This window comes from Bos grunniens, chromosome 12, assembly GCF_055505025.1.
Source record: "Bos grunniens cultivar Pamir isolate PY7600 chromosome 12, Bosgru_T2T1.0, whole genome shotgun sequence".
In the NCBI taxonomy this organism is placed as follows: domain Eukaryota; kingdom Metazoa; phylum Chordata; class Mammalia; order Artiodactyla; family Bovidae; genus Bos; species Bos grunniens.
In genome coordinates, this window is record NC_141176.1 from 73,819,445 (window position 1) to 73,839,141 (window position 19,697).

At 43.7% G+C, this 19,697-nt stretch overlaps 1 protein-coding gene across 6 annotated transcripts in view; it reads left to right on the forward strand.

The window, feature by feature from the left end:
* The first annotated feature begins 1,120 nt into the window (after positions 1-1,120).
* LOC147361902 (ATP-binding cassette sub-family C member 4-like) overlaps positions 1,121-19,697 on the forward strand; it is a 162,625-nt gene continuing 144,048 nt past the window's right edge. For 3 of the 6 annotated variants that reach the window (XR_015138372.1, XR_015138373.1, XR_015138374.1), the window contains exons 1-3: positions 1,135-1,357; positions 7,787-7,897; positions 8,446-8,566. Coding sequence is in view for 3 of the 6 variants with exons in the window: in XM_086330237.1 (XP_086186363.1) it covers positions 1,284-1,357; positions 7,787-7,897; positions 8,446-8,566 (306 nt within the window). In the remaining 3 variants the exon portion in view is untranslated. Of the gene's footprint in view, positions 1,358-7,786; positions 7,898-8,445; positions 8,567-19,697 lie in introns of all 6 variants that reach the window. The other 3 variants (XM_086330237.1, XM_086330236.1, XM_086330238.1) reach the window with 3 other exon arrangements.

Sequence of the window (19,697 nt, forward strand, 5' to 3'; positions counted from 1 at the left end):
CCATTTTTCTGTCATTTTTTTTTCTTTTTTTATGTTGAGAACTACTACTCTTTAAGCAAATTAAAGGTACACAGCAATATTATCACATTGCTGTACACCAGTGTTCTAGAACTTACCTTTTCATCTTGCATAACTGAAGCTAAAAGCCATCATTAATAACACCAATCTTAGCCAAGGTATATAAGAAATTATTAAAGAATAATATGGTGATCTTGTTGAAAGTACCTACATTTTGATATTTCTTCATTTAGAGTAGAAGGGAAGAGAACCTGTTGAGCTGGTAACTAAACACTTCTGAGTAGGAGCCTAAGATTTTGTTCATTCAGTCCTGCAGTCATTCATTCATTCACACAGCATATTCTAGGCACTTTTCACACACACTATCCATGTACCAGTGAGACAATCATGCTGAACCCCAAACTTGGACAAGACCTTGGACAAGGGCTGTCCTTGAGCCTCACCTTTCTCATCTGTAGGATAGGGATAATACCTTCCTGACCAGGACATTGTTAGAGTTGAAACTGAGGTAAGGTCCCCAGAAATGTATTTTGTGACATATGTCACTCTTACTTATCTAAGTTTTGAAAGCATGATGAAAGAAATTAGGAGGCAGTTTTTCTCCCCCCAGACTCCCCTTTCCCAATCTAAGAGGGCAACAAAAAGCTCATAGAGGTTCCCTCATAATGCAACGTGTGAGATGCCACAGGACATCTCACATGGGCTGATCATGCCTTCTGCCAGCTTTCTCCAGGCCTTCCCTGCAGCCCATGAGGAGCTTCGGAGCAGCAGAGGAGGGCAGAGCCTGAGCCTCCCCTCTTCGCCTTCTGGGTGAGCCTCTGGGCTCAGAATAGGAGTTTCAGCAGAGTTTGCAGCCAGGTGGGATCCTTGGAGCTGGTTTGTTTGTGCTGTCCGGTCTGCCTACCCTCCTCCATCAAAGAGCCGGGGCCTTGCCTCCCACTTGCTTGCAGCTTTTGGAAGCTTTGGCCTGACGGCCTCTTCGTCCTGCAGCCCCACACACACGGCCCTACTTCTCCCAGGGCCGTGACAGCAGCGCAGAGCCGGTGACTCGGAGGCGACGCGGGAGGTTGTGCAGTCCCGGGAGGCGGAGACCTGGCGGGTGGTGGGTGCTCCACCCCCAGCAGCCTGTGGTTCTCAGGGCCCGCCCAGCAGACCCCGAAGGCGGCCTGGTCTCCAACATCCCCGCGGTCGCCTCCAGGAGCAGCGGGAGCCTCACCGAGGTCAGAGCAGCGCAGCGCCGCTCCACGCCCGCCCGGGTCGGCACTATGCCGCCGCTGTACCCGAAGGTGAAGCCCAACCCGCTGCAGAAAGCGAACCTCTGCTCGCGCCTGTTCTTCTGGTGAGCGCTCCCCGGCCGTGATACGCGGTAGTCACGGCGCCCTCCGCTGCCGCGCCTTTTGAAAACAAGTGTGGACCCTCCCAATGCTGTCCTGCTCCCCCTCTGCACTCTGGGAAGGCGGAGCACGACTGGGCAAGGAAGTGGGGAGCAGGGGTGGGGAGGGGACCCGGTGAACTGGTGGCGGAGATACAGGGTCTCCGTGCCTTGCCGCTGGCAGCCCCTCCAGAGCCAGAAAACAGGAAGCTGGAAGGCTGCCTAGGGGGAATCACAGCCCAGAGGGAAAATGCACTGAACACCCGCCTCTACTCTTACAGGCTTCCCCTGAACTGCTCAGGAATTCCCAGTTCTGAACTGAAGCGTCGTACCCCCATCCCCTACCCGCGTCCCCAGCCCCAAGCAAGCAGCTTATGAACAACTTCCTTTATCGAATAGTGCCCTGGACCGTTGTTGTTCAGTCGTTCAGTCCTGTCCAACTCTTTGCAACCCCGTGATGGCAGCACTCGGAGAAGGCAATGGCACCCCACTCCAGTACTCTTGCCTGGAAAATCCCATGGACAGAGGAGCCTGGTAGGCTGCAGTCCATGGGGTCCCGACTTCACTTTCACTTTTCACTTTCATGCATCAGAGAAGAAAATGGCAACCCACTCCAGTGTTCTTGCCTGGAGAATCCCAGGGACGAGGGAGCCTGATGGGCTGCCATCTATGGGGTCGCACAGAGTTGGACAGGACTGAAGCGACTTAGCAGCAGCAGATGGCAGCACTGCCGGTCTCTGTCCCTCACCGTCTCCGGAGTTTGCCCAAGTTCATGTCCATTGCATCTGTGATGTCATCTATATATCTCATTCTCTGACACCCTCTTCTCTTGCCCTTAACCTTTCCCAGCATCAGACCCTTTTCCAGTGAGTCATCTGTTTGCATCAGATGACCAAAATACTGGAGTTTCAGCTTCATCATCAGTCCTTCCAAAGAATATTCATGGTTGATTTCCTTTAAGATTGACTGGTTTGATCTCCTTGCTGTCCAAGGGACTCTCAGAAATCTTCTCCAGCACCACAGTTCTTCAGTGCTCCACCTTCTTTGCCATCTTTCAGTAATGTCCCCACCTTTTCCCACATGCCCTTTGCGACAGTGTGTTCCAGCTCCACTGGGTTCCCTCTGCCCCCATGTCTATGACCATGTATTTCTTTCCCTTTCCCTTTCTCCCTGTGTGGCTCTCACTGTATAACCTGGTTCCCAGTTGTGACAAATTTCATGTGGGTAAAAAAATGAAAGGTTTTTTACTTAATGATTGGGAACACTATTCTTGAACATGTTTTGCTTTTGCCTGGGAGACACAGTCAGAACTGGAGGATTTATTTGATCAGCCCCTTTCCTTATTGTGGATATCTCCACTTCCACCTTTGGGGATCACTCTGGGGATAGGGTCCCTGAAGCCTGTGAGGTCTTTCCCAATCTCTAGCCTTCAGAGAAGCAGTACATGGTCTTGATGCAGGTGATCCTGCCCAGGAATCATTTGGTCCTGAAACCACTGAAGGGTCCCTGAGCCCAGAGGAAACACACAGATGAAAAACAGCTCAGAGAGTTGCAGCTCTTAACTGAAGTGTTCCATGTGGTAGCTGGGCCACTAACTATGTGGTCCTGAACCTTTGGGCTTTAATCACACTTGGATGATTACTAGTTGTTTTATTTCTGGACCCTAACCCATTTATATTTCCCAAATTTCTAGTATTTCCTTCTTTTATGGGACAGCCCGGGGGATCTCCAGGGATTGGGAGCTCCTATGCTTGTTTTGATGGTGGTGTATTTAGTGTGTGTAGCTTCATCTCCTGGCCATTTGGTGGCCCTTAAGGAAAGAGGGGCCTAGAAGAAGGAAAATGGGTGTGGTTACTGTAAACAATAAGGTAGAAAAAAATTGTCCAGGCAAGGAACTTTCCAAACGCCTTCTGTTTGTGAATTTTCAAAGTGTATGTGCCTGGAAATGGGAAGGTGAGGACTTTTCATTGATTTGGGTAGGCACCCATTTCCAGTTTTCCTGCTGGAGGGAAAGGCACTATTACCGCTTATTTTATACCTGAAGGCACTGAAGCAGAGAGGTTGAGTAAGTCGCTTACCGCCACACAGCCAGTAAGTAATGGAGCAGGATCCCAAGTCAAGCAATCTGGCTCTGAAGACGGTGTTCCTTGTATATGTAACTGATGTCACCAAATTGGTCTCCCACCGTGTGCTGGGCTCTGAGCCCAGGCTAAGACCCCTTTTCTTGGCTGAAGAGGTTGCTTTTCCACTCAGATTCCAAAAGCCAATAACTAAATTGATGGTGAGACTGGGACAGCACAAGTTTTATTCAATGACCAAAGAATGGAGAAGCGAGAGCTTAGTTCACAAATCAACTTCTCAACCCAATTTGGGTCAAGGTAAAAGCAAGGATTTTACCTTGGAATTTTACCTGGGATTTCTTTGGAAGGAATGATGCTAAAGCTGAAACTCCAGTACTTTGGCCACCTCATGTGAAGAGATGACTCATTGGAAAAGACTCTGATGCTGGGAGGGATTGGGGGCAGGAGGAGAAGGGCACGACAGAGGATGAGATGGCTGGATGGCATCGCTGACTCGATGGACGTGAGTCTGGGTGAACTCCAGGAGTTGGTGATGGACAGGGATGCCTGGCGTGCTGCGATTCATGGAGTCACAAAGAGTCGGACACGACTGAGCGACTAACTGAACTGAACTGAAAAGCCAGGAAATTGAATCAAGAGAGGGAGGAATATTCATGACTTATCTGAGAATAAGGGTGTGGTTTGGACCTAAAATTGAGGAAATGTTCATTTTTAGTCCTTGTGTGGGTTGTGTCATGACCATGGTCAGCTGTCACGGCACTGGTGAGTGTGCCATTTAGCATACTAATATATTACAGCGAATGCATAAATGAGGCTCAGGGTCTAGGGGAGGTTAGATTTTTCACCATTTTGGACCTGAAAGTGAAAGTTAGTCGCTTAGTCGTGTCCAACTCTTTGCGATCCCGTGGAATGTAGCCCTGCAGGTCCTCTGTCTGTGGAAATCCCCAGGCAAGAATACTGCAGTGGTTTGCCATTTCCTTCTCCAATTTTGGGCCTAGCTAGTTCTAACCAGTTTTTTTCTCTGTAACTTCCTCATTTGAGCCTGAGACTCAGACAAAAACAGGAAGTGAAAGTGAAAGAGTTAGTCACTCAGTCATATCCAACTTTTCGTGACCCCATGGACTGTAGCCTGCCAGGCTCTTCTCTCCATGGGATTCTCCAAGCAAGAATACTGGAGTGGGTAGCTAAAATAAATATGATTGTCACCTGGCTAAAGTCCCAATTCTCACATCCAGATAAAGACCAGATAAAACTAACGAGGCAGTTGGGGATACACAGACCAAAAAGCAGGAGGAGAATAATTGTAAGGGGTCCTAAGAATGGCAGAAGCCCAGGAAGCTGAGATTACCCTTTTGATACTGTCCCAGATTTGTTCAGTCAGGGCCCTTCTTATTCTGAGTATTGGATCAAGCGACTTTCTCTTTGAATTTTTATTGGAGTATAGTTGATTAACAATGTTGTGTTAGTTTCTGCTCTACAGCAAAGTGAATCTCTTATACATATACACAGTCTTTTTTAAATTCTTTTCCTATGTAGGCCATTACAAAGTATAGAATAGAGTTCTCTGTGCTATACAGTAGGTCCTTCTTAGTTATCTGTTTTATATATTATAGTGTGTGTATGTCAATCCCAGTGTCCCAATTTGTCCCTCCTGTCACCCTCTGGTAACCATCGCTTTTTTTTTTTTCCTACATCTGTGACTCTAAGTCTATTTTTTAAAGACTTCATTTACAGCCTTTACTTGCATTCCACATATAAGCAATATCATATGATATTCGTCCTTCTCTGTCTGCAAGCAGCCTTCTCTAACAGTCAGATTACACCGTCTTCTACTTGACCACTCATGTTAACATAGAAACAACAGGAACTAGTTGCAAGGGCACAAACTCCTCCTTGATCAGCCAGAAGGTAATCAGGAGCTATGCAGTGGTCGTTGTCATGTGGACCAGAGGCCCAGTGAAAATTTCATCTTTCTAAAGTTAGGGCTGGGTTCTTTAGTTGCTCAGGCCAATGTTCGAGTGGCCTGGGCCCTTTTTTGTTATTTTTGTTTTTTTTAGTAGCTTTGGCTTTATAAATTGTTCCTCGTTGCTAGGTTCACCAAGGATGCTACAGGGGCATAAACTCCTTCCATTACCAGTTCAGTCCAGCTCCCTCCTGACTAGATGAATGGCTCCATTTAGATGGGAGGTGGGGTGAGTGTAATTAAAATCTGAATGTGACCTGGATTGGGGTGTGCACCTCTTATAGCCCAGTATCCACTAGTAGAGTTTTCTTGGAGACAGTTGATGGCCCAATGTGGGTGGTCCTTGCCCCAGGGGCCTCGAGGACCCTCAGGGGCACACTGTGTTTGGGTTTTCTTGAGTCATGTTTAGACTAATGGTGGTGCCCTTCCATCCAGGATACTGCTGCCACAGACCAGACCCCCCCAGTTTTGGTATGATCTTGTTCCCAGAGCCCTTGGGCATGGTCAGTATCTAGAGTCGGTCATGTCTGTAGGTGGAGGGCTCATCGGAAATATTGGTTGGGTCCCAAGAAAATAGGGATTTGACTAACACATACTCCTTTGCTGGGGTGGGGTGGCAATGGGGGTAATCTTGATGTTCCTGGGCAGAAGCCTGGGTATGAAGGGACTGAACGGTAGTTTGGTTATGTTCTCAGATGTTAGTGGAGTTTCCTGAAAGTATGGGGGCTATATTTATTCCCTGATTGAGGCTGAAGGTGGCAGACCCCACAGTCAGTAAAATTTCAGCCCTTATGAAAGTCTTGTGTTACATTTGAAAAGAAATTAATTGGCCAGGAAGTGGTAATGAAATGTGAAACCAGAGTTCTGTTCACGAAGCCTAAGACTGAATTTTGGGAAACTCGCAAACACAGAGGCAAAGTTTATTTTAGAAGATAGGATATAAAGTCCTCTGCATAGACTCTGAAAGGGGGTGAAGGGCCCCCCAAAGGCAAGGATTATAGCAGTTTTATATCTTTTCTAGTATTGATCTATACATTTTGGGTTGATTCATGACTTCAATATACATCATTTTTGACCAATTAATGTAAATGTCACAATGTCCAGTTTGTCGATTTTATGGCTTTCTTGGATCCACCAGTTTCTCAGTTTCTCTAGACATTGCAACGCCAGCCCTCGACCCTTTCTCAAGACCCCAGACCATTATTTAGGGACCAAATGTATGCTTTAAGTGCTAATGGTCTTCTTGGAGGTTTCTCTTGATAAACTGGACAGCAGTTAATAATTGTCTTGTCCTGGGTCTGAATGTTTTATGACCTTCCAGACCAGGAAGGGATTTCTCTGAATGCCTGGAAATTGGAGCACAGAGTGAGATGCTTACTTGAGAAGAGAAAAATTGAAATTAAAAAAGGAATTAAAAATTGAAATTAAAAAAAGTCTTACACTGTCTAGCAATTTCTGCTTCAATTATAGAGAGGACTATAAGAAAAATCAATGTATTCATTTTATTTGGAAAGTTAGGACATCTTCAGAGGGTCAGGGTCAGAAAGAGGCTCATGTGAGGGGAGTCTGACAGGGCTGTAAGGAGGTCAGGGTCCAGAGCCGGTTGGACTCAGGGTGGTGTATTGTAACATGATTCCCTGTAAAATTTCCTTTGTGTTATTAGCTGAACTAAGGAGGTCTTGAGACCACAAGGTTGCATCTTATGTGAATGTGACTGAGGCATTCTTGAGTCTGGTGGGCTTCCCTGGTGGCTCAGTGGTAAAGAATCCACCTGCCAGTGCAGGAGACACGGGTTTGATCCCTGAGCCAAGAAGATCCCCTGGAGAAGGAAATGGCAACCCACTCCAGTGTCCTTGACTGGGAAATCCCATGGACAGAGGAGTCTGGAGGGCCGCAGTCCATGGGGTCACAAAACCAGTCAGACACGACTTAGCCATTAAAAAACAACAGCAAAATCCTTGAGTCTGATACAGGTCAGAAAATTTAAGTGCTTGGTAATATAGGAACGTATCTACAGCCTTATCCACCATGGCCATTCAGCTCTATTCTGTGCTCCTGAACCAATGTAACATTATTTTGACTTCTAAATGTATTTTTCTTAATAATTAAAGTATGTACAATGTATGTTCAGTAGACCACAAACAGGGTATTTTAGTTAAGTTATATTCTGTGTAAGTCAGAGCGACTTATTGACACCCTGATATATGTGTTTGTAAGCATATGTATAATTTTCTCCCTACATCTTTGTATAGTTAAAATGTAGACTTTTTTTAAACAATGTCCATGAATATAGGATTCTAATTAAAGATATGTAATTTGAATATATATCACTCTCCTTTTAATGTTTAACAGGTGGCTAAACCCCTTATTTAAAATTAGTCATAAACGGAAATTAGAAGAAGATGACATGTACCCAGTGCTTCCAGAAGATCGCTCCCAGCTCCTTGGAGAAGAGCTGCAAGGGTGAGCACAGGCAGGAGGGAGTATGGTTAGAAGAGCGAAAATTTCTCTATGGGGCTAAAGGCTTGTGGGGAGGGGCCTTTGCTCCCTCCTGGGTCTTTGAGCCTCCTTCCCTGACACTGAAGCCTCAGCCCTTCATGCTGACCCCAGGCTTAGCTCACTTTGGAGGCTGGCGGAGCCTGTGTTCCCTGTGTGAATGGATGTGGAGGGAGCCCACAGCCATGGCCCTGGAGGCCAAGCTCTGTCTCCAGAGGTGGGGTGCCTGGAAGACAGTGTCTGCCCTTCTGAGCTGCTCATGACCTGTGAGTTCAACAAAGCTTAGCAGGAATTTGTTTCTAGAATCTGGGACTTTTCTCTGAAGACCTGGTCTGGTTCTTTTCCTGGTGCTTCAGTGTCTGCACTGCTCATCTTTCGGGAGCCCTGTGAGCAGTTAGCCAGCATCTATGGGCAGCCACGGAGCGCCCTGTAGTGAAGGCTTGTCCTCTGCTCTATCCCTCCCCTGTTTTCCTATGGCAGGGCTGTTCCTTATTGTGCTTTGTCTTTCTTCACAGGTACTGGGATCAAGAAGTGTTGAGAGCCCAGAAAGATGAGCAGAAGCCTTCTTTAATGAAAGCAATCGTAAAGTGTTATGGAAAATCCTACTTAGTTTTGGGAATGTTAACATTTCTTGAGGTAAAAGCTGTTCCATACAGTGCTTTGCATTTCAGTGTACCTGTGTCAGTCCTGAGATGGATGGACTGAGGCGGGGCGAGGACAGTGGTTTAAGATCTAAGGGTAAATCTCATCTAGGAATCATAATGTAGATCAGCAGTTGTATTTATCTTTAGAATAGACAGATTCTTAAAGGACTTGACCTCTGGAGATTACTATTTTTCTTTTAAGTGATTAAAACATGGTGTAATGGAAGGAGAGCAGCACTGGAAAGATATTTTATGCCATGTTAGGATGTTTTTGGTGCTCAATATAAATGTTGAGTGACCCTTGACCAAAAGAAGATCTTACAACCTCAGGGAATATGTGTCCTGTGGTTTGGAGGAAGTAAACTTCAGAGAACAGCGATCAAGAGATGGCAACAGATGGTAACAGATTCCAAAACAAAGGCCAGAAGCAGAGTTTTAATAAAGCGTTCAGACAGTAATTTGAAGTAGAGGATTTATGTGGCAACAACAGACCTATGTTCAACAACATGGAACTGAACATTATTTTTCATACAAAGTTAAAAGCACATTGTATTTCATTCCTTACCATTTTACCAGTCCCCATCTCTTTGAGAGAGACAAGCTTCATCTAAATTATTTCATCTGATTGATGACTGTCATTTATAACTTTATTGCTACTTCTGTCTTGGGTATTCCTTTGGAAAAGTTGTATGGATTCATTACATATTCTAATGTATTATCTATAGATTGTAAGACAAAGTGAAACATGTACTGAGGATACTTTTTAAGTTGACTTGTCTTTATACTTAGAAATGTCTCCTAATAGTAGGCTTCCCTGGACGAGAGTTCTGACAAAATGTGGTCCACTGGAGAAGGGAATGGCAAGCCACTTCAGTATTCTTGCCTTGAGAGCCCCATGAACAGTATGAAAAGGCAAAAAGATAGAATACTGAAAGATGAACTCCTCGGGTCGGTAGGTGCCCAATATGCTACTGGAGATCAGTGGAGAAATAACTCCAGAAATAATGAAGAGATTGAGCCAAAGCAAAAACAATACCCAGTTGTGGATGTGACTGGTGATGAAAGTAAAGTCCAATGCTATAAAGAGCAATATTGCATAGGAACTTGGAATGTTAGGTCCATGAATCAAGGCAAATTGGAAGTGGTCAAACAGGAGATGGCAAGAGTGAACATCGACATTTTAGGAATCAGCAAACTAAAATGAACTGGAATGGGTGAATTTAACTCAGATGACCATTATATCTACTACTGCGGGCAGGAATCCCTTAGAAGAAAAGGAGTAGCCATCATAGTCAACAAAAGAGTCCAAAATGCAGAACTTGGGTGCAATCTCAATAACGACAGAGCAATCTCTGTTCGTTTCCAATGCAAACCATTGAATATCACAGTAATCCAAGCCTATGCCCCAAACGGTAATGCTGAAGAAGCTGAAGTTGAATGGTTCTATGAAGACCTACAAGACCTTCTAGAACTAACACTCAAAGAAGATATCCTTTTCATTATAGGGAACTGGAATGCAAAAGTAGGAAGTCAAGAGATTCCTGGGGTAACAGGAAAATTTGGCCTTGGAATACAGAATGAAGCAGGGCAAAGGCTAAAAGAGTTTTGCCAAGAAAACACACTGGTCATAGCAAACACCCTCTTCCAACAACACAAGAGAAGACTCTGCACATGGACATCACCAGATAGTCCATATGAAATCAGATTGATTATATTCTCTGCCACCAAAAATGGAGAAGCTGTATACCATCAGCAAAAGAAGACCAGGAGCTGACTGTGGCTCAGATCATGAACTCCTTATTACCAAATTCAGACTTAAATTGAAGAAAGTAGGAAAAACCACTAAACCATTCAGGTATGACTTAAATCAAATCCCTTAAGATTATACAGTAGACATGAGAAATAGATTCAAGGGATTAGATCTGATAGACAGAGTGCCTGAGGAATTATGGACCGGGGTTTGTGACACTGTACAAGAGGCAGGGACCAAGACCATCCTCAAGAAAAAGAAATGTAAGAAGGCAAAATGGTTGTCTGAGGAGGCTTTACAAATAGCTGTGAAGAGAAGAGAAGCTAAAGGCAAAGGAGAAAAGGAAAGATACACCCATTTGAATGCAGAGTTCCAAAGAATAGCAAGGAAAGATAAGAAAGCATTCTTCAATGATCAATGCAAAGAAAGAGATGAAAGCAATAGAATGGGAAAGACTAGAGATCTCATCAAGAAAATCAGAGATACCAGTGAAACATTTCATAAAAAGATGGGCACAATAAAGGACAGAAATTGTATAGATCTAACAGAAGCAGATGTTAAGAAGAGGTTGCAAGCATACATAGAGGAACTATACAAAATAGATCTTTATGACCCAGATAATCACAATGGTGTGATCACATGCCTAGAGCCAGACATGCTGGAAGGTGAAGTCAAGTGGGCCTTAGGAAGCATCACTAAGAACACATCTAGTGGAGGTGGTGGAATTCCAGTTGAGCTATTTCAAATCCTGAAAGATGATGCTGTGAAAGTGCTGCACTCAATATGCTAACAAATTTGGAAAACTCAGCAGTGGCCACAGGACTGGAAAAGGTCAGTTTTCATTCCAATCCCAAAGAGAGGCAAGGGCAATGAATGCTCAAACTGCCACACAATTGCAGTCATCTCACATGCTAGTAAAGTAATGCTCAAAATTCTCCAAGACATGCTTCAATAGTACATGAACCAAAATCACTGCTGATGGTGACTTCAGCCATGAAATTAAAAGATGCTTGCTCCTTGGAAGAAAAGTTATGACCAACCTAGACAGCATATCAAAAAGCAGAGACATTACTTTGGCAACAAAGGTCCGTCTAGTCAAAGCTATTGTTTTTCCAGTAGTCACGTATGGATGTGAGAGTTGGACTATCAAGAAAGCTGAGCGCCAAAGAATTGATACTTTTGAACTGTGGTGTTGAAGAAGACTCTTGAGAGTCCTTTGGACTGCAAGGAGATGCAACCAGTCCACCCTAAAGGAAATCAGTCCTGAATATTCATTGGCTGATGCTAAAGCTGAAACTCCAATACTTTGTGTACCTGATTCTAAGAACTGAGTCATTGGAAAAGACCCTGATGCTGGGAAAGATTGAAGGTGGGAGGAGATGGAGATGACAGCAAACGAGATGGCTGGATGGCATTACGAACTCAATGGACATTAGTTTGAGTAAACTCCAGGAGTTGGTGACGGAAAGGGAGGCCAAGAATGGTGCAGTCCATGGGGTCGTGGAGAGTCAGACACGACTGAATAACTGAACTGAACTGAACTGAACTTCCTGGCACTCAGAAGAATCTGCCTGCAGTGCAGGAGACCCTTGTTTGATCCCTGCATCAGGAAGATACCCTGGAGAAGAAAATGGCAGCTCACTCCAGTATTCTTTCCTGAAGAATTCCACGAACAGAGGAGCGTGGCAGTGTCCAGTCCATGGGGTCGCAAGGAGTCAAACACGACTAGCGACTATTATTCACTCAAATTTGGACTGGAGCCCAGAATAACATAAGACATTTGAGAGTTGCTCAGCATAATTGTTGACTTTCTCAGGTCACATATGATAAATGCTTTCCTAGGAAAAGATCATCCCCTTCCTGTGGAACAGAACCTGGGGTCCTGTGTCTGGGCTGGAGCTGCCAGAGCTCCCAAGATCACTCCCTTCCCTGGGCTGCCCCCTCCCCATGGGCCAGGTCAGCCAGGCCAGAGCCCCCCGTGGGGAGGAGCTCCAGCTTCACCATGAATTGTGGAGAACTCATGTACCCTCCATGCAGGTTTCTGTCCTGGGTGAGTTCTCATGAATTCTGCTTGTCTGGAAACCCTGGGGCCTTGGTGTGTACTTGTGACTAATGCCAGGTACCTGGTTGGATGAGTGGCCTCTGGATTTAATATTGGATCATATCCTGCAGCAGATCTTTCTCTGCTGTCCCTGGTTCTCTAGTTTCTCTTTGGTACCAGATGATAAAGAGGCTTGAAGGCAAGTGGGTCTCAAAGCATAGCCCATGTGGGTTTTCTTGCTGTCCTGGGCTGTCGGCTCCTTAGGTGCAGTTGCTAAGCCTCGAATGGATTCCATCCTAATATGAGTCCTGGGTCTTGGCTGTGGCAGTTCATGGGAGAAGCAGACATAGAGGGAGAGGCCGCAGGATCTGGGGTTCTTCCTGAGAGGGAATTCGCCCCACTGTGGTGCTGGGAGTGTTGACTTCAAAGTTTTCCAGACTCAGTAATACTTCCTGCTGGGGATCCAGGAAGGCCAGGCCTGGGGCTGCATAAGGGGCAGCTGGTAGAGCCCGGGGCCCTCTTTTAGGAGATTGGTTGTTGGGTGGTCATGGCAGAGAAGTGGGGAGTAGAGGACCTTGAATGTAGGGGCTCATCTGTGTGGTAGTACTACTATTACTAGTAGCAGTAGCAGTACTAGTTATTTAAATTGATTTTATGAAGCAAATTTCCATGTTGTGATCTATCTGTACTGCTTGTTGGTCTTTATATTTTTGATAATGAAACATCTAAACTCATCCCAGGATTTTCTAAAACACAAACATATTTCCTTTTAGATCTTCAGCCCTCTTTCAATTCCTCCAGTGCACAGAAAGCCCCGTGGATCATCCATGATCCAAAGCAGTGTGCTCTTTCCACCCACAGCACAAGCAGGGCCTCCCGGGTACTCCTGGCAGCACCAGTGGGAAAAAGCGGGGTGACACCAGTCCAGGGTGAGGCTCTTAGGATTCTGAAATATGAAAACCTCTGTCCTATGAGAACTGTGGAGTATCTCTACCACTTGGAGAAACAGGTACCAGGCTGGGGAGCCCTTGCAGGTCAATGCTAATTAGAACAGAACAGGCAGAGAGTTCCCAGCACCCTGGCCCCTGTGTGAACCTCCATGGGGACTGCAGGTGGGGAGGACACAGGTTTCCGCATACCTAGGGCTCTCAGGGTGGAGAAGAGGAGCGTGAAGTTTCTGCCTGGGCCAGAGACACAGAGACCACCTCCCCAGGTCATCAGGGCTTCTCTCTGAGAGGTGAGGTTTCCATTGCTGGTGTGTAAGTGGGGTGACCTCAGAGACCTGGAGTGGGTTTACCAGTCTCCTGAGAGGGGAGGAGTAGCTGGGAGTTATGTCCTCTTCCTAGGACCCTTAGATGTGGCCCAGCCTTGTCTGGACACTTGGCCTTTGTTTGAAGCCACTTTTGCTGATGGTCTCTGGTCCAGGTGGAGGCTGTGGGGAAGCCCATGTGTGTGTAAACCTTCACTTTGGAGCTCAGCTGATGGACAGGAAGTAAACAGAATCCTCTGAGTCCCACAGTGGGCTTTGTGCCTCGACTCATGGCTGGTTCCCTGAGAGCTGAGTGGACTTTGCATTTATTCCCCAACCCTTTCTTCCATGTGTCCCTCACTTTGCCCAGTCCAGGAGGGTGAGGAGTGGCTGCTGGTGGCAGAGATACTGCGGGCTGAGAGCAACCACTGAGGACCACACAGCAAGGGAGAGGAGGAGGGGGCCTTGAGCAGAGTGGACAGGAACCTGCAGAGCAGACCTGCTGTGTGCGCCCTGCTGGTTCCTGAGAGCATCGCGTTAGCCATTAGGTGTTGGTAATACCCACAGTGATGACCTTGAGTTATAAATTAGGGTTTTATATCCACCTTCTTTTCTTTTTCTAAGCATATGTAAGTTTTTAATGTAAAGTTAAAAGAATTTTTTTAAACTGAAGTATGATTGGCTTACACTGTTATATTAGTTTCTGGTATACATCATTTTAATATTTTATACGGTACATGATAAGTTTAGTTACCATGCAAAGTTATTCCAATATTATTGAATATATTTCCTATGTTGTATATTATAATCCTGTGATTAATTTATTTTTTTAAACTTTTATATATTTACTTTTTGGCCCCTGATCCCCTTTTACTTATTTTATAATTTGGAGTTTGTACCTCTTAAGTTCCCTCACCTATTTCACTTGTTTCCTGCACCCTCCTCAGTCCATTTTCTTTGTGTAGTCAGGGAGGTAGGAGACTCTTTTTAAAAGATTGCATTCATAATGATTAAAAATTTTAGCAATCTGCTTAGAAGTGAAACTTTAATTGCAGTCTAGAAAATTTGGCTTTATACATGGCTTTTCTCAAGAGTTCTTATTCCACTGTGACCACCTGTGAGCAACAATGAGTTCTCCAAGCCCTTTGGAAACCAGGCTCTGCCATAAAAATAGAGTAAATCTCTTACCAGGACTTCTAATAATAAAAGTGATGAAAAACCCTTGTTTTTATGGTGATTTCAGAGCTCTCTGAGCTGTCCTATCTCATTTAGCTATCCCAGGGTTCCTCCGAGGCAGGCAAGGCAAGATATTTTCACAGATAAAGACCCGGAGGCCCAGGAGGGCACACGATGGGCTCAGGGTCATGTGACTCGCAGGTGGCCGACCTGGTCTCTGAGGCGTGGTGCTCTGACTGCTAGACCCGTGTTCTCTGTGTTCTGTCCTCTCCTTCCACAGCCTCCACCGAGGCTCAGAGCCAAGAGGAGCTGCTTTTCTAGCTCTGGCCCCTCTGTCAACTGCTTTCTATAGTGGTTTTTTTTGTTGTTGTTGTTTTGTTTTTAATTTCCTGTAGATTTTTAAGAACATTTCAAAAATGCAAAAACAGAATGAAAGGTAACACAATGTGTCACTCCAGAATAGGGCTCTCTGGCAGAAAGATTGTCGTGAGTTGATTCTATTTTTCAGAAATAGACACAGGAGAAACTCTGAAGACAGAGTAGAAGTTATTCTTCTGAGGGACATTTACACTGATAAAGGAAGTCTCCATTTGTAAAGGTGTCTCCCTCTCTGTACCAGAAAAAGAAGGATGGCTCTAAATCACAGCAGAATCCTGTTGAAGGACAGTCTTCAGGAAGAATGAAATCTGCATAGCAAACCCAACCCTAGTGTAGTTTAAGCTGCTTTTCCTATTAACCTCTCATAGGTGCCCCATCACCTTTTCTTTTGTCTTTAGCTGGGGATGGTATTTAAGGTGATGGCTTGAGCCATCTCAGGGAGTTACTCAGTTCTTGATATTTCGCATGTGTATCAGAAATATACATGTTAATAAACTTCTGTTTGATTTTGTCCTGCTATTCTGTCATTTCTTACAGAGATCCTCAGCTAAGCACTCAGAAGGGTAAAGGGAAATAAGCCTCTATGTCACCCTAAGTCAGCTTCAATAATTGCCATAGTGAGCAGTCTTGATTCATCTGAAACTCACCCTCACTTCCCAAGATTATTTTAAAGCAGTTTCAAGACATCATATCATTTTTATCCATAAATATTTTAGTATGTATCTTTAAAAGATATGGAATCTCCCCCATTAAACATATTTAGCATAAACATTTTTATTATTATTCATAAATATTAACTTTAATATCATTAGTATCTAGCCAATGCTCACAGTTGTCTTTTTCCCCTTTTCTGTTGGAAGCAGTATTAAATAAGGTACACTTGGCTGACATAGATTATACAATTGCTTTTCTGTTCCCCCCCCACCCCATGTCTCTAGGTTGTTTGTCCTGTAGATATTCCCACAGCCTGGATTTGGCTGATCGGATCTCCCCCTGTGTCAATTCACATGTTCCTCTGGCACCTTAGGTTGGTGTTTAGGTCTAGAAGTTTGATGTAGCTCATTTGGATTTTCTTCACCCCCTTGTCTATGTAGGAGGTAGGGTTGTATATATCCGTTATAAGGTACATAACATCTTGTGTGTGTGTGTGATGTTGGAGCTATTCATGATCCTTGCTCAAGGTCCCTTAATTTATTAAGAGTTGCAAAATGAAGATGTTTTAAGCTCTTTGGTTAATACTGAACTATGGTATTTATTGGGACAGTAGGGGAAAATAATTTTTTCAGTTTTTAAAACCTGTTTTCAAGATGATGAAGTGGTTCTCCTCTAGTGAGGAGAGGGGATAGTGAGTTTTTATTGCTATTTGCTTGGTTTGGTTTTGTGAATGTCGGTTTGAGCTCATGGATTTAAGCATTTCTGATCTGCTTCAGTCCATTTCATTTGTTATGCTTGTGCCAACCTTTGGCCATATTTGGGCAGTGGGAGTATATTCAGGTTGGGTCCTGAGTCTTTTGCACATATTCTAGAATTCTTGGCTAGTTTTTCTTTTTTTTTCTTGTCTTTTGCTTTGTTTTTTGCTTTCTGATATGACATGATATTTCTAGTTCATTTTGTACAGGATTTGCTCAGCCCTGGTTATCCAAGCAGCCCTGTCTTCTTTTAGTGTGAAATGGTATTTAAAGACTATAGTCTGGGTGCTAGAGGAGCTTATTGCTCTTGGTTATTGTTTCTTGGCTTTTTTCATTAGACAAAGTAGAATACATTTTTTAAGGTAAACAAATATGTTTACATGGGTGTTTCCAATCCAAGTCAGATGCAGGACACTAGTGTTTTTACTTCATCTTATTGTGCTTACATCTATGTCTCTTTTCTCCCATCATCCATTCTCTTTGTCCCAAGTCTAAGCCCAATTCTCATTGATATGAACATAATTATTCATTTGTTTTTTCTTATAATGTGACTTCTGAAATCATTATAAGATTTATCTTTTTGCAGTTCATATTGTCTTCATGTGGGTGTAGGATGCAGAGAATGTGTTTTCAAATTGTTTTGTTTAAAATCAATTTTGATAGTTCTTTTTTGTATGGCTCTGTGAACCAACAGGATGGGTAGATATTTAGGTACTTTTATTTAAATTTACTTTGAAATTTTAGGAATTGCTTTTTAAAAAATTAGTTCTTTTATGATTATAATTCTGTATAATGTTTTCATGATTCTAAAATCAAGACAAGGCTACTTTTAAAGAAGGCTGATATCCTCGTTAGCTCTATTCTAATTCTCCTTCTCCTTTTAGGAATAACTTTCCAGGCTAATTTTGACTCATCTTTTTAGTGATGTTTTTTAAATATAGTTTTATCTGAAATTTAATTTTTCCTACTGTGCAGAATGAAAATTTTCAATTTCAATACTGTAATCTCTGGACTTGATTTATAAGGATTTTTCTGGAAGCATGACATGTGCCATGGAACTCTGTGATAATTGTAATTCCTTCAGAGCAGGTCTGTAGCCATTCCAGACTCAGATGCCAAGACAGTGCAAGAATGGAGTTTAGCAGATGCTTACATGGGGTTAGTTTCTGCATCCAGAATCTTCCAGGGAGAGGAATCTTCACTAATCAGGCTTCATCACTAATCAGTTGAACCTAAACCAGTTTCTGGAGGCTGGGCCTCGGGCATCAGAGTGCCCTTATCCCCACCCAGGTGATGCTAAGGTGCAGTCAGGATGAAGACCACTGCGTTAAAGATGAGTGAAGGCTAGGATATCTAGAGTGATGGTGGATATGATTTCCCAGATTCACTGCTTTTCCTCCTTATCTCTGGATTTTTCTCAACCTCACTTTAGAACTCCCCCAGTTCTAAAGATTAATTGCCTGTTCAGTTTTTCCCTACAAGCTCACTCGTTTCTGCTTATATATTTCACTCAAGTGTTTTTCTTTGTTAGCTTGTTTCTATTTTTGTGTTTTTATTTCCATGAATGAGATATGGGGAAATTGGGTGAGAAATGTTTCAAGTACATTAACTTAGAGAAGGAATTCTATCCACTGCAGAAGTTCTAGTTTCTAACCGAACCCTGCAAGAAGTTATTCTAAGAAGCAAAAGGTGGGACCCAATATCTGGTGCTTTCAGGAGGCTGAATACCAAGGCCTCTGTCAAGAAATGGCTACCACAAGTTTCTCTGGCAGTCCAGTGGTTAAGACTTTATGCCCCCAGTGCAGATGTGAGGGTTCTTGATCCCTGGTTAGGGAACTAAGATTCTGCATGCCACATGGTGTGGCCAAAATAAAAAGTCTGCCTCAGAAATTCAGACTCTCAGAGAATCCTGAATAATGAATGTTGTGGTATTAAATTCTTCTCTTTTAAAGATCCTTTATGATTTCAGAGTTCTGAAGAATTCTTGTGAAAGAATAAGAACTATATTCTCAATTGGCTTGTGGAAAGAATATACATGTGATCATTGATTTATGTCAAAGAGGAAGGGTTTAAGGGGGCAGTGTTTGACTGTTTTCCTGCTGATCAAGAAAATTTCAGTATGTTAGCTTCAAGGTTGATAATGAATATTTTCTCAGTTGTTTTATTTCTTTTTAGTTGAAGGTAAGGATCGGGAGTGTAGAGATGAGAGATTTCCTTGGTGGTGTCTGCCCACACCAGTGTACACGTGGTGGGGGCAGCTCCCGGGAATGGCTGCCACCAGTGTCTGTGTCCCCAGGGTGAGCCACAGCCACTTCTTGCCTCTCTGAGAGACTCTCCAAGGCAAGCAGAGTCTTCTGAAATTGGACCTTTCCTTGGGATTCACACCACTGTTTCATTTGGAGTTAATACTTGGAACAGAACATTGAGCATATGCAGGAGTTAATCTTCTGGTAGCTGGAAAATCTTTTGCCTGGGTTGCCTCAGCCAGTTTTACCAAACGTCAGAAATTGAAATACTCACAGATTATAAATGTTCCTGCCAGTTGTCCTATTAAATGACTGTTCATCTAACCTTTCTTTGTGTGTGGAGGGGACAGATCTACTCAGTCTACCTTTGATGACTTCAGTAACTTCTGTCCTGTGTGTTCTGGAAGCTTTGAAGAATCATATTTAATATGTGTATTCTTACTCTCTATATGTACTTGGGGTTTTGTTTTCACAATTTTGTGCTATTCACTATTTTGCCTATTTTGTTTCTATTTTTTCTCTTTGAGAGACATTACTGGAAAATTGTTTTTTACTTCCTGTTAGTTTTCATGTGGAGCATAATATCAATTTTCTGTTTTCCATAGTTGCAATTTATGCCAGAATGGAAATTCCGGGTGCATTATACTTTTCATCACTTCTCTAAATTGCCATGACTGCTCCTTGCTGGAGGCAAAGTTGTGCATGTGTTCTCAGTCACTCAGTTGTGTCTGACTGTTTGTGACCCCAGGGACTGTAGCCCACCAGGCTTCTCTGTCCATGGAATTGTCCCGGCAAGAATCCTGGAGTGGGTTGCCACTTCCTCCTCCATAGGATCTTCTCAACTCAGGGATCAAACCTGCATTTCCTGTGACTC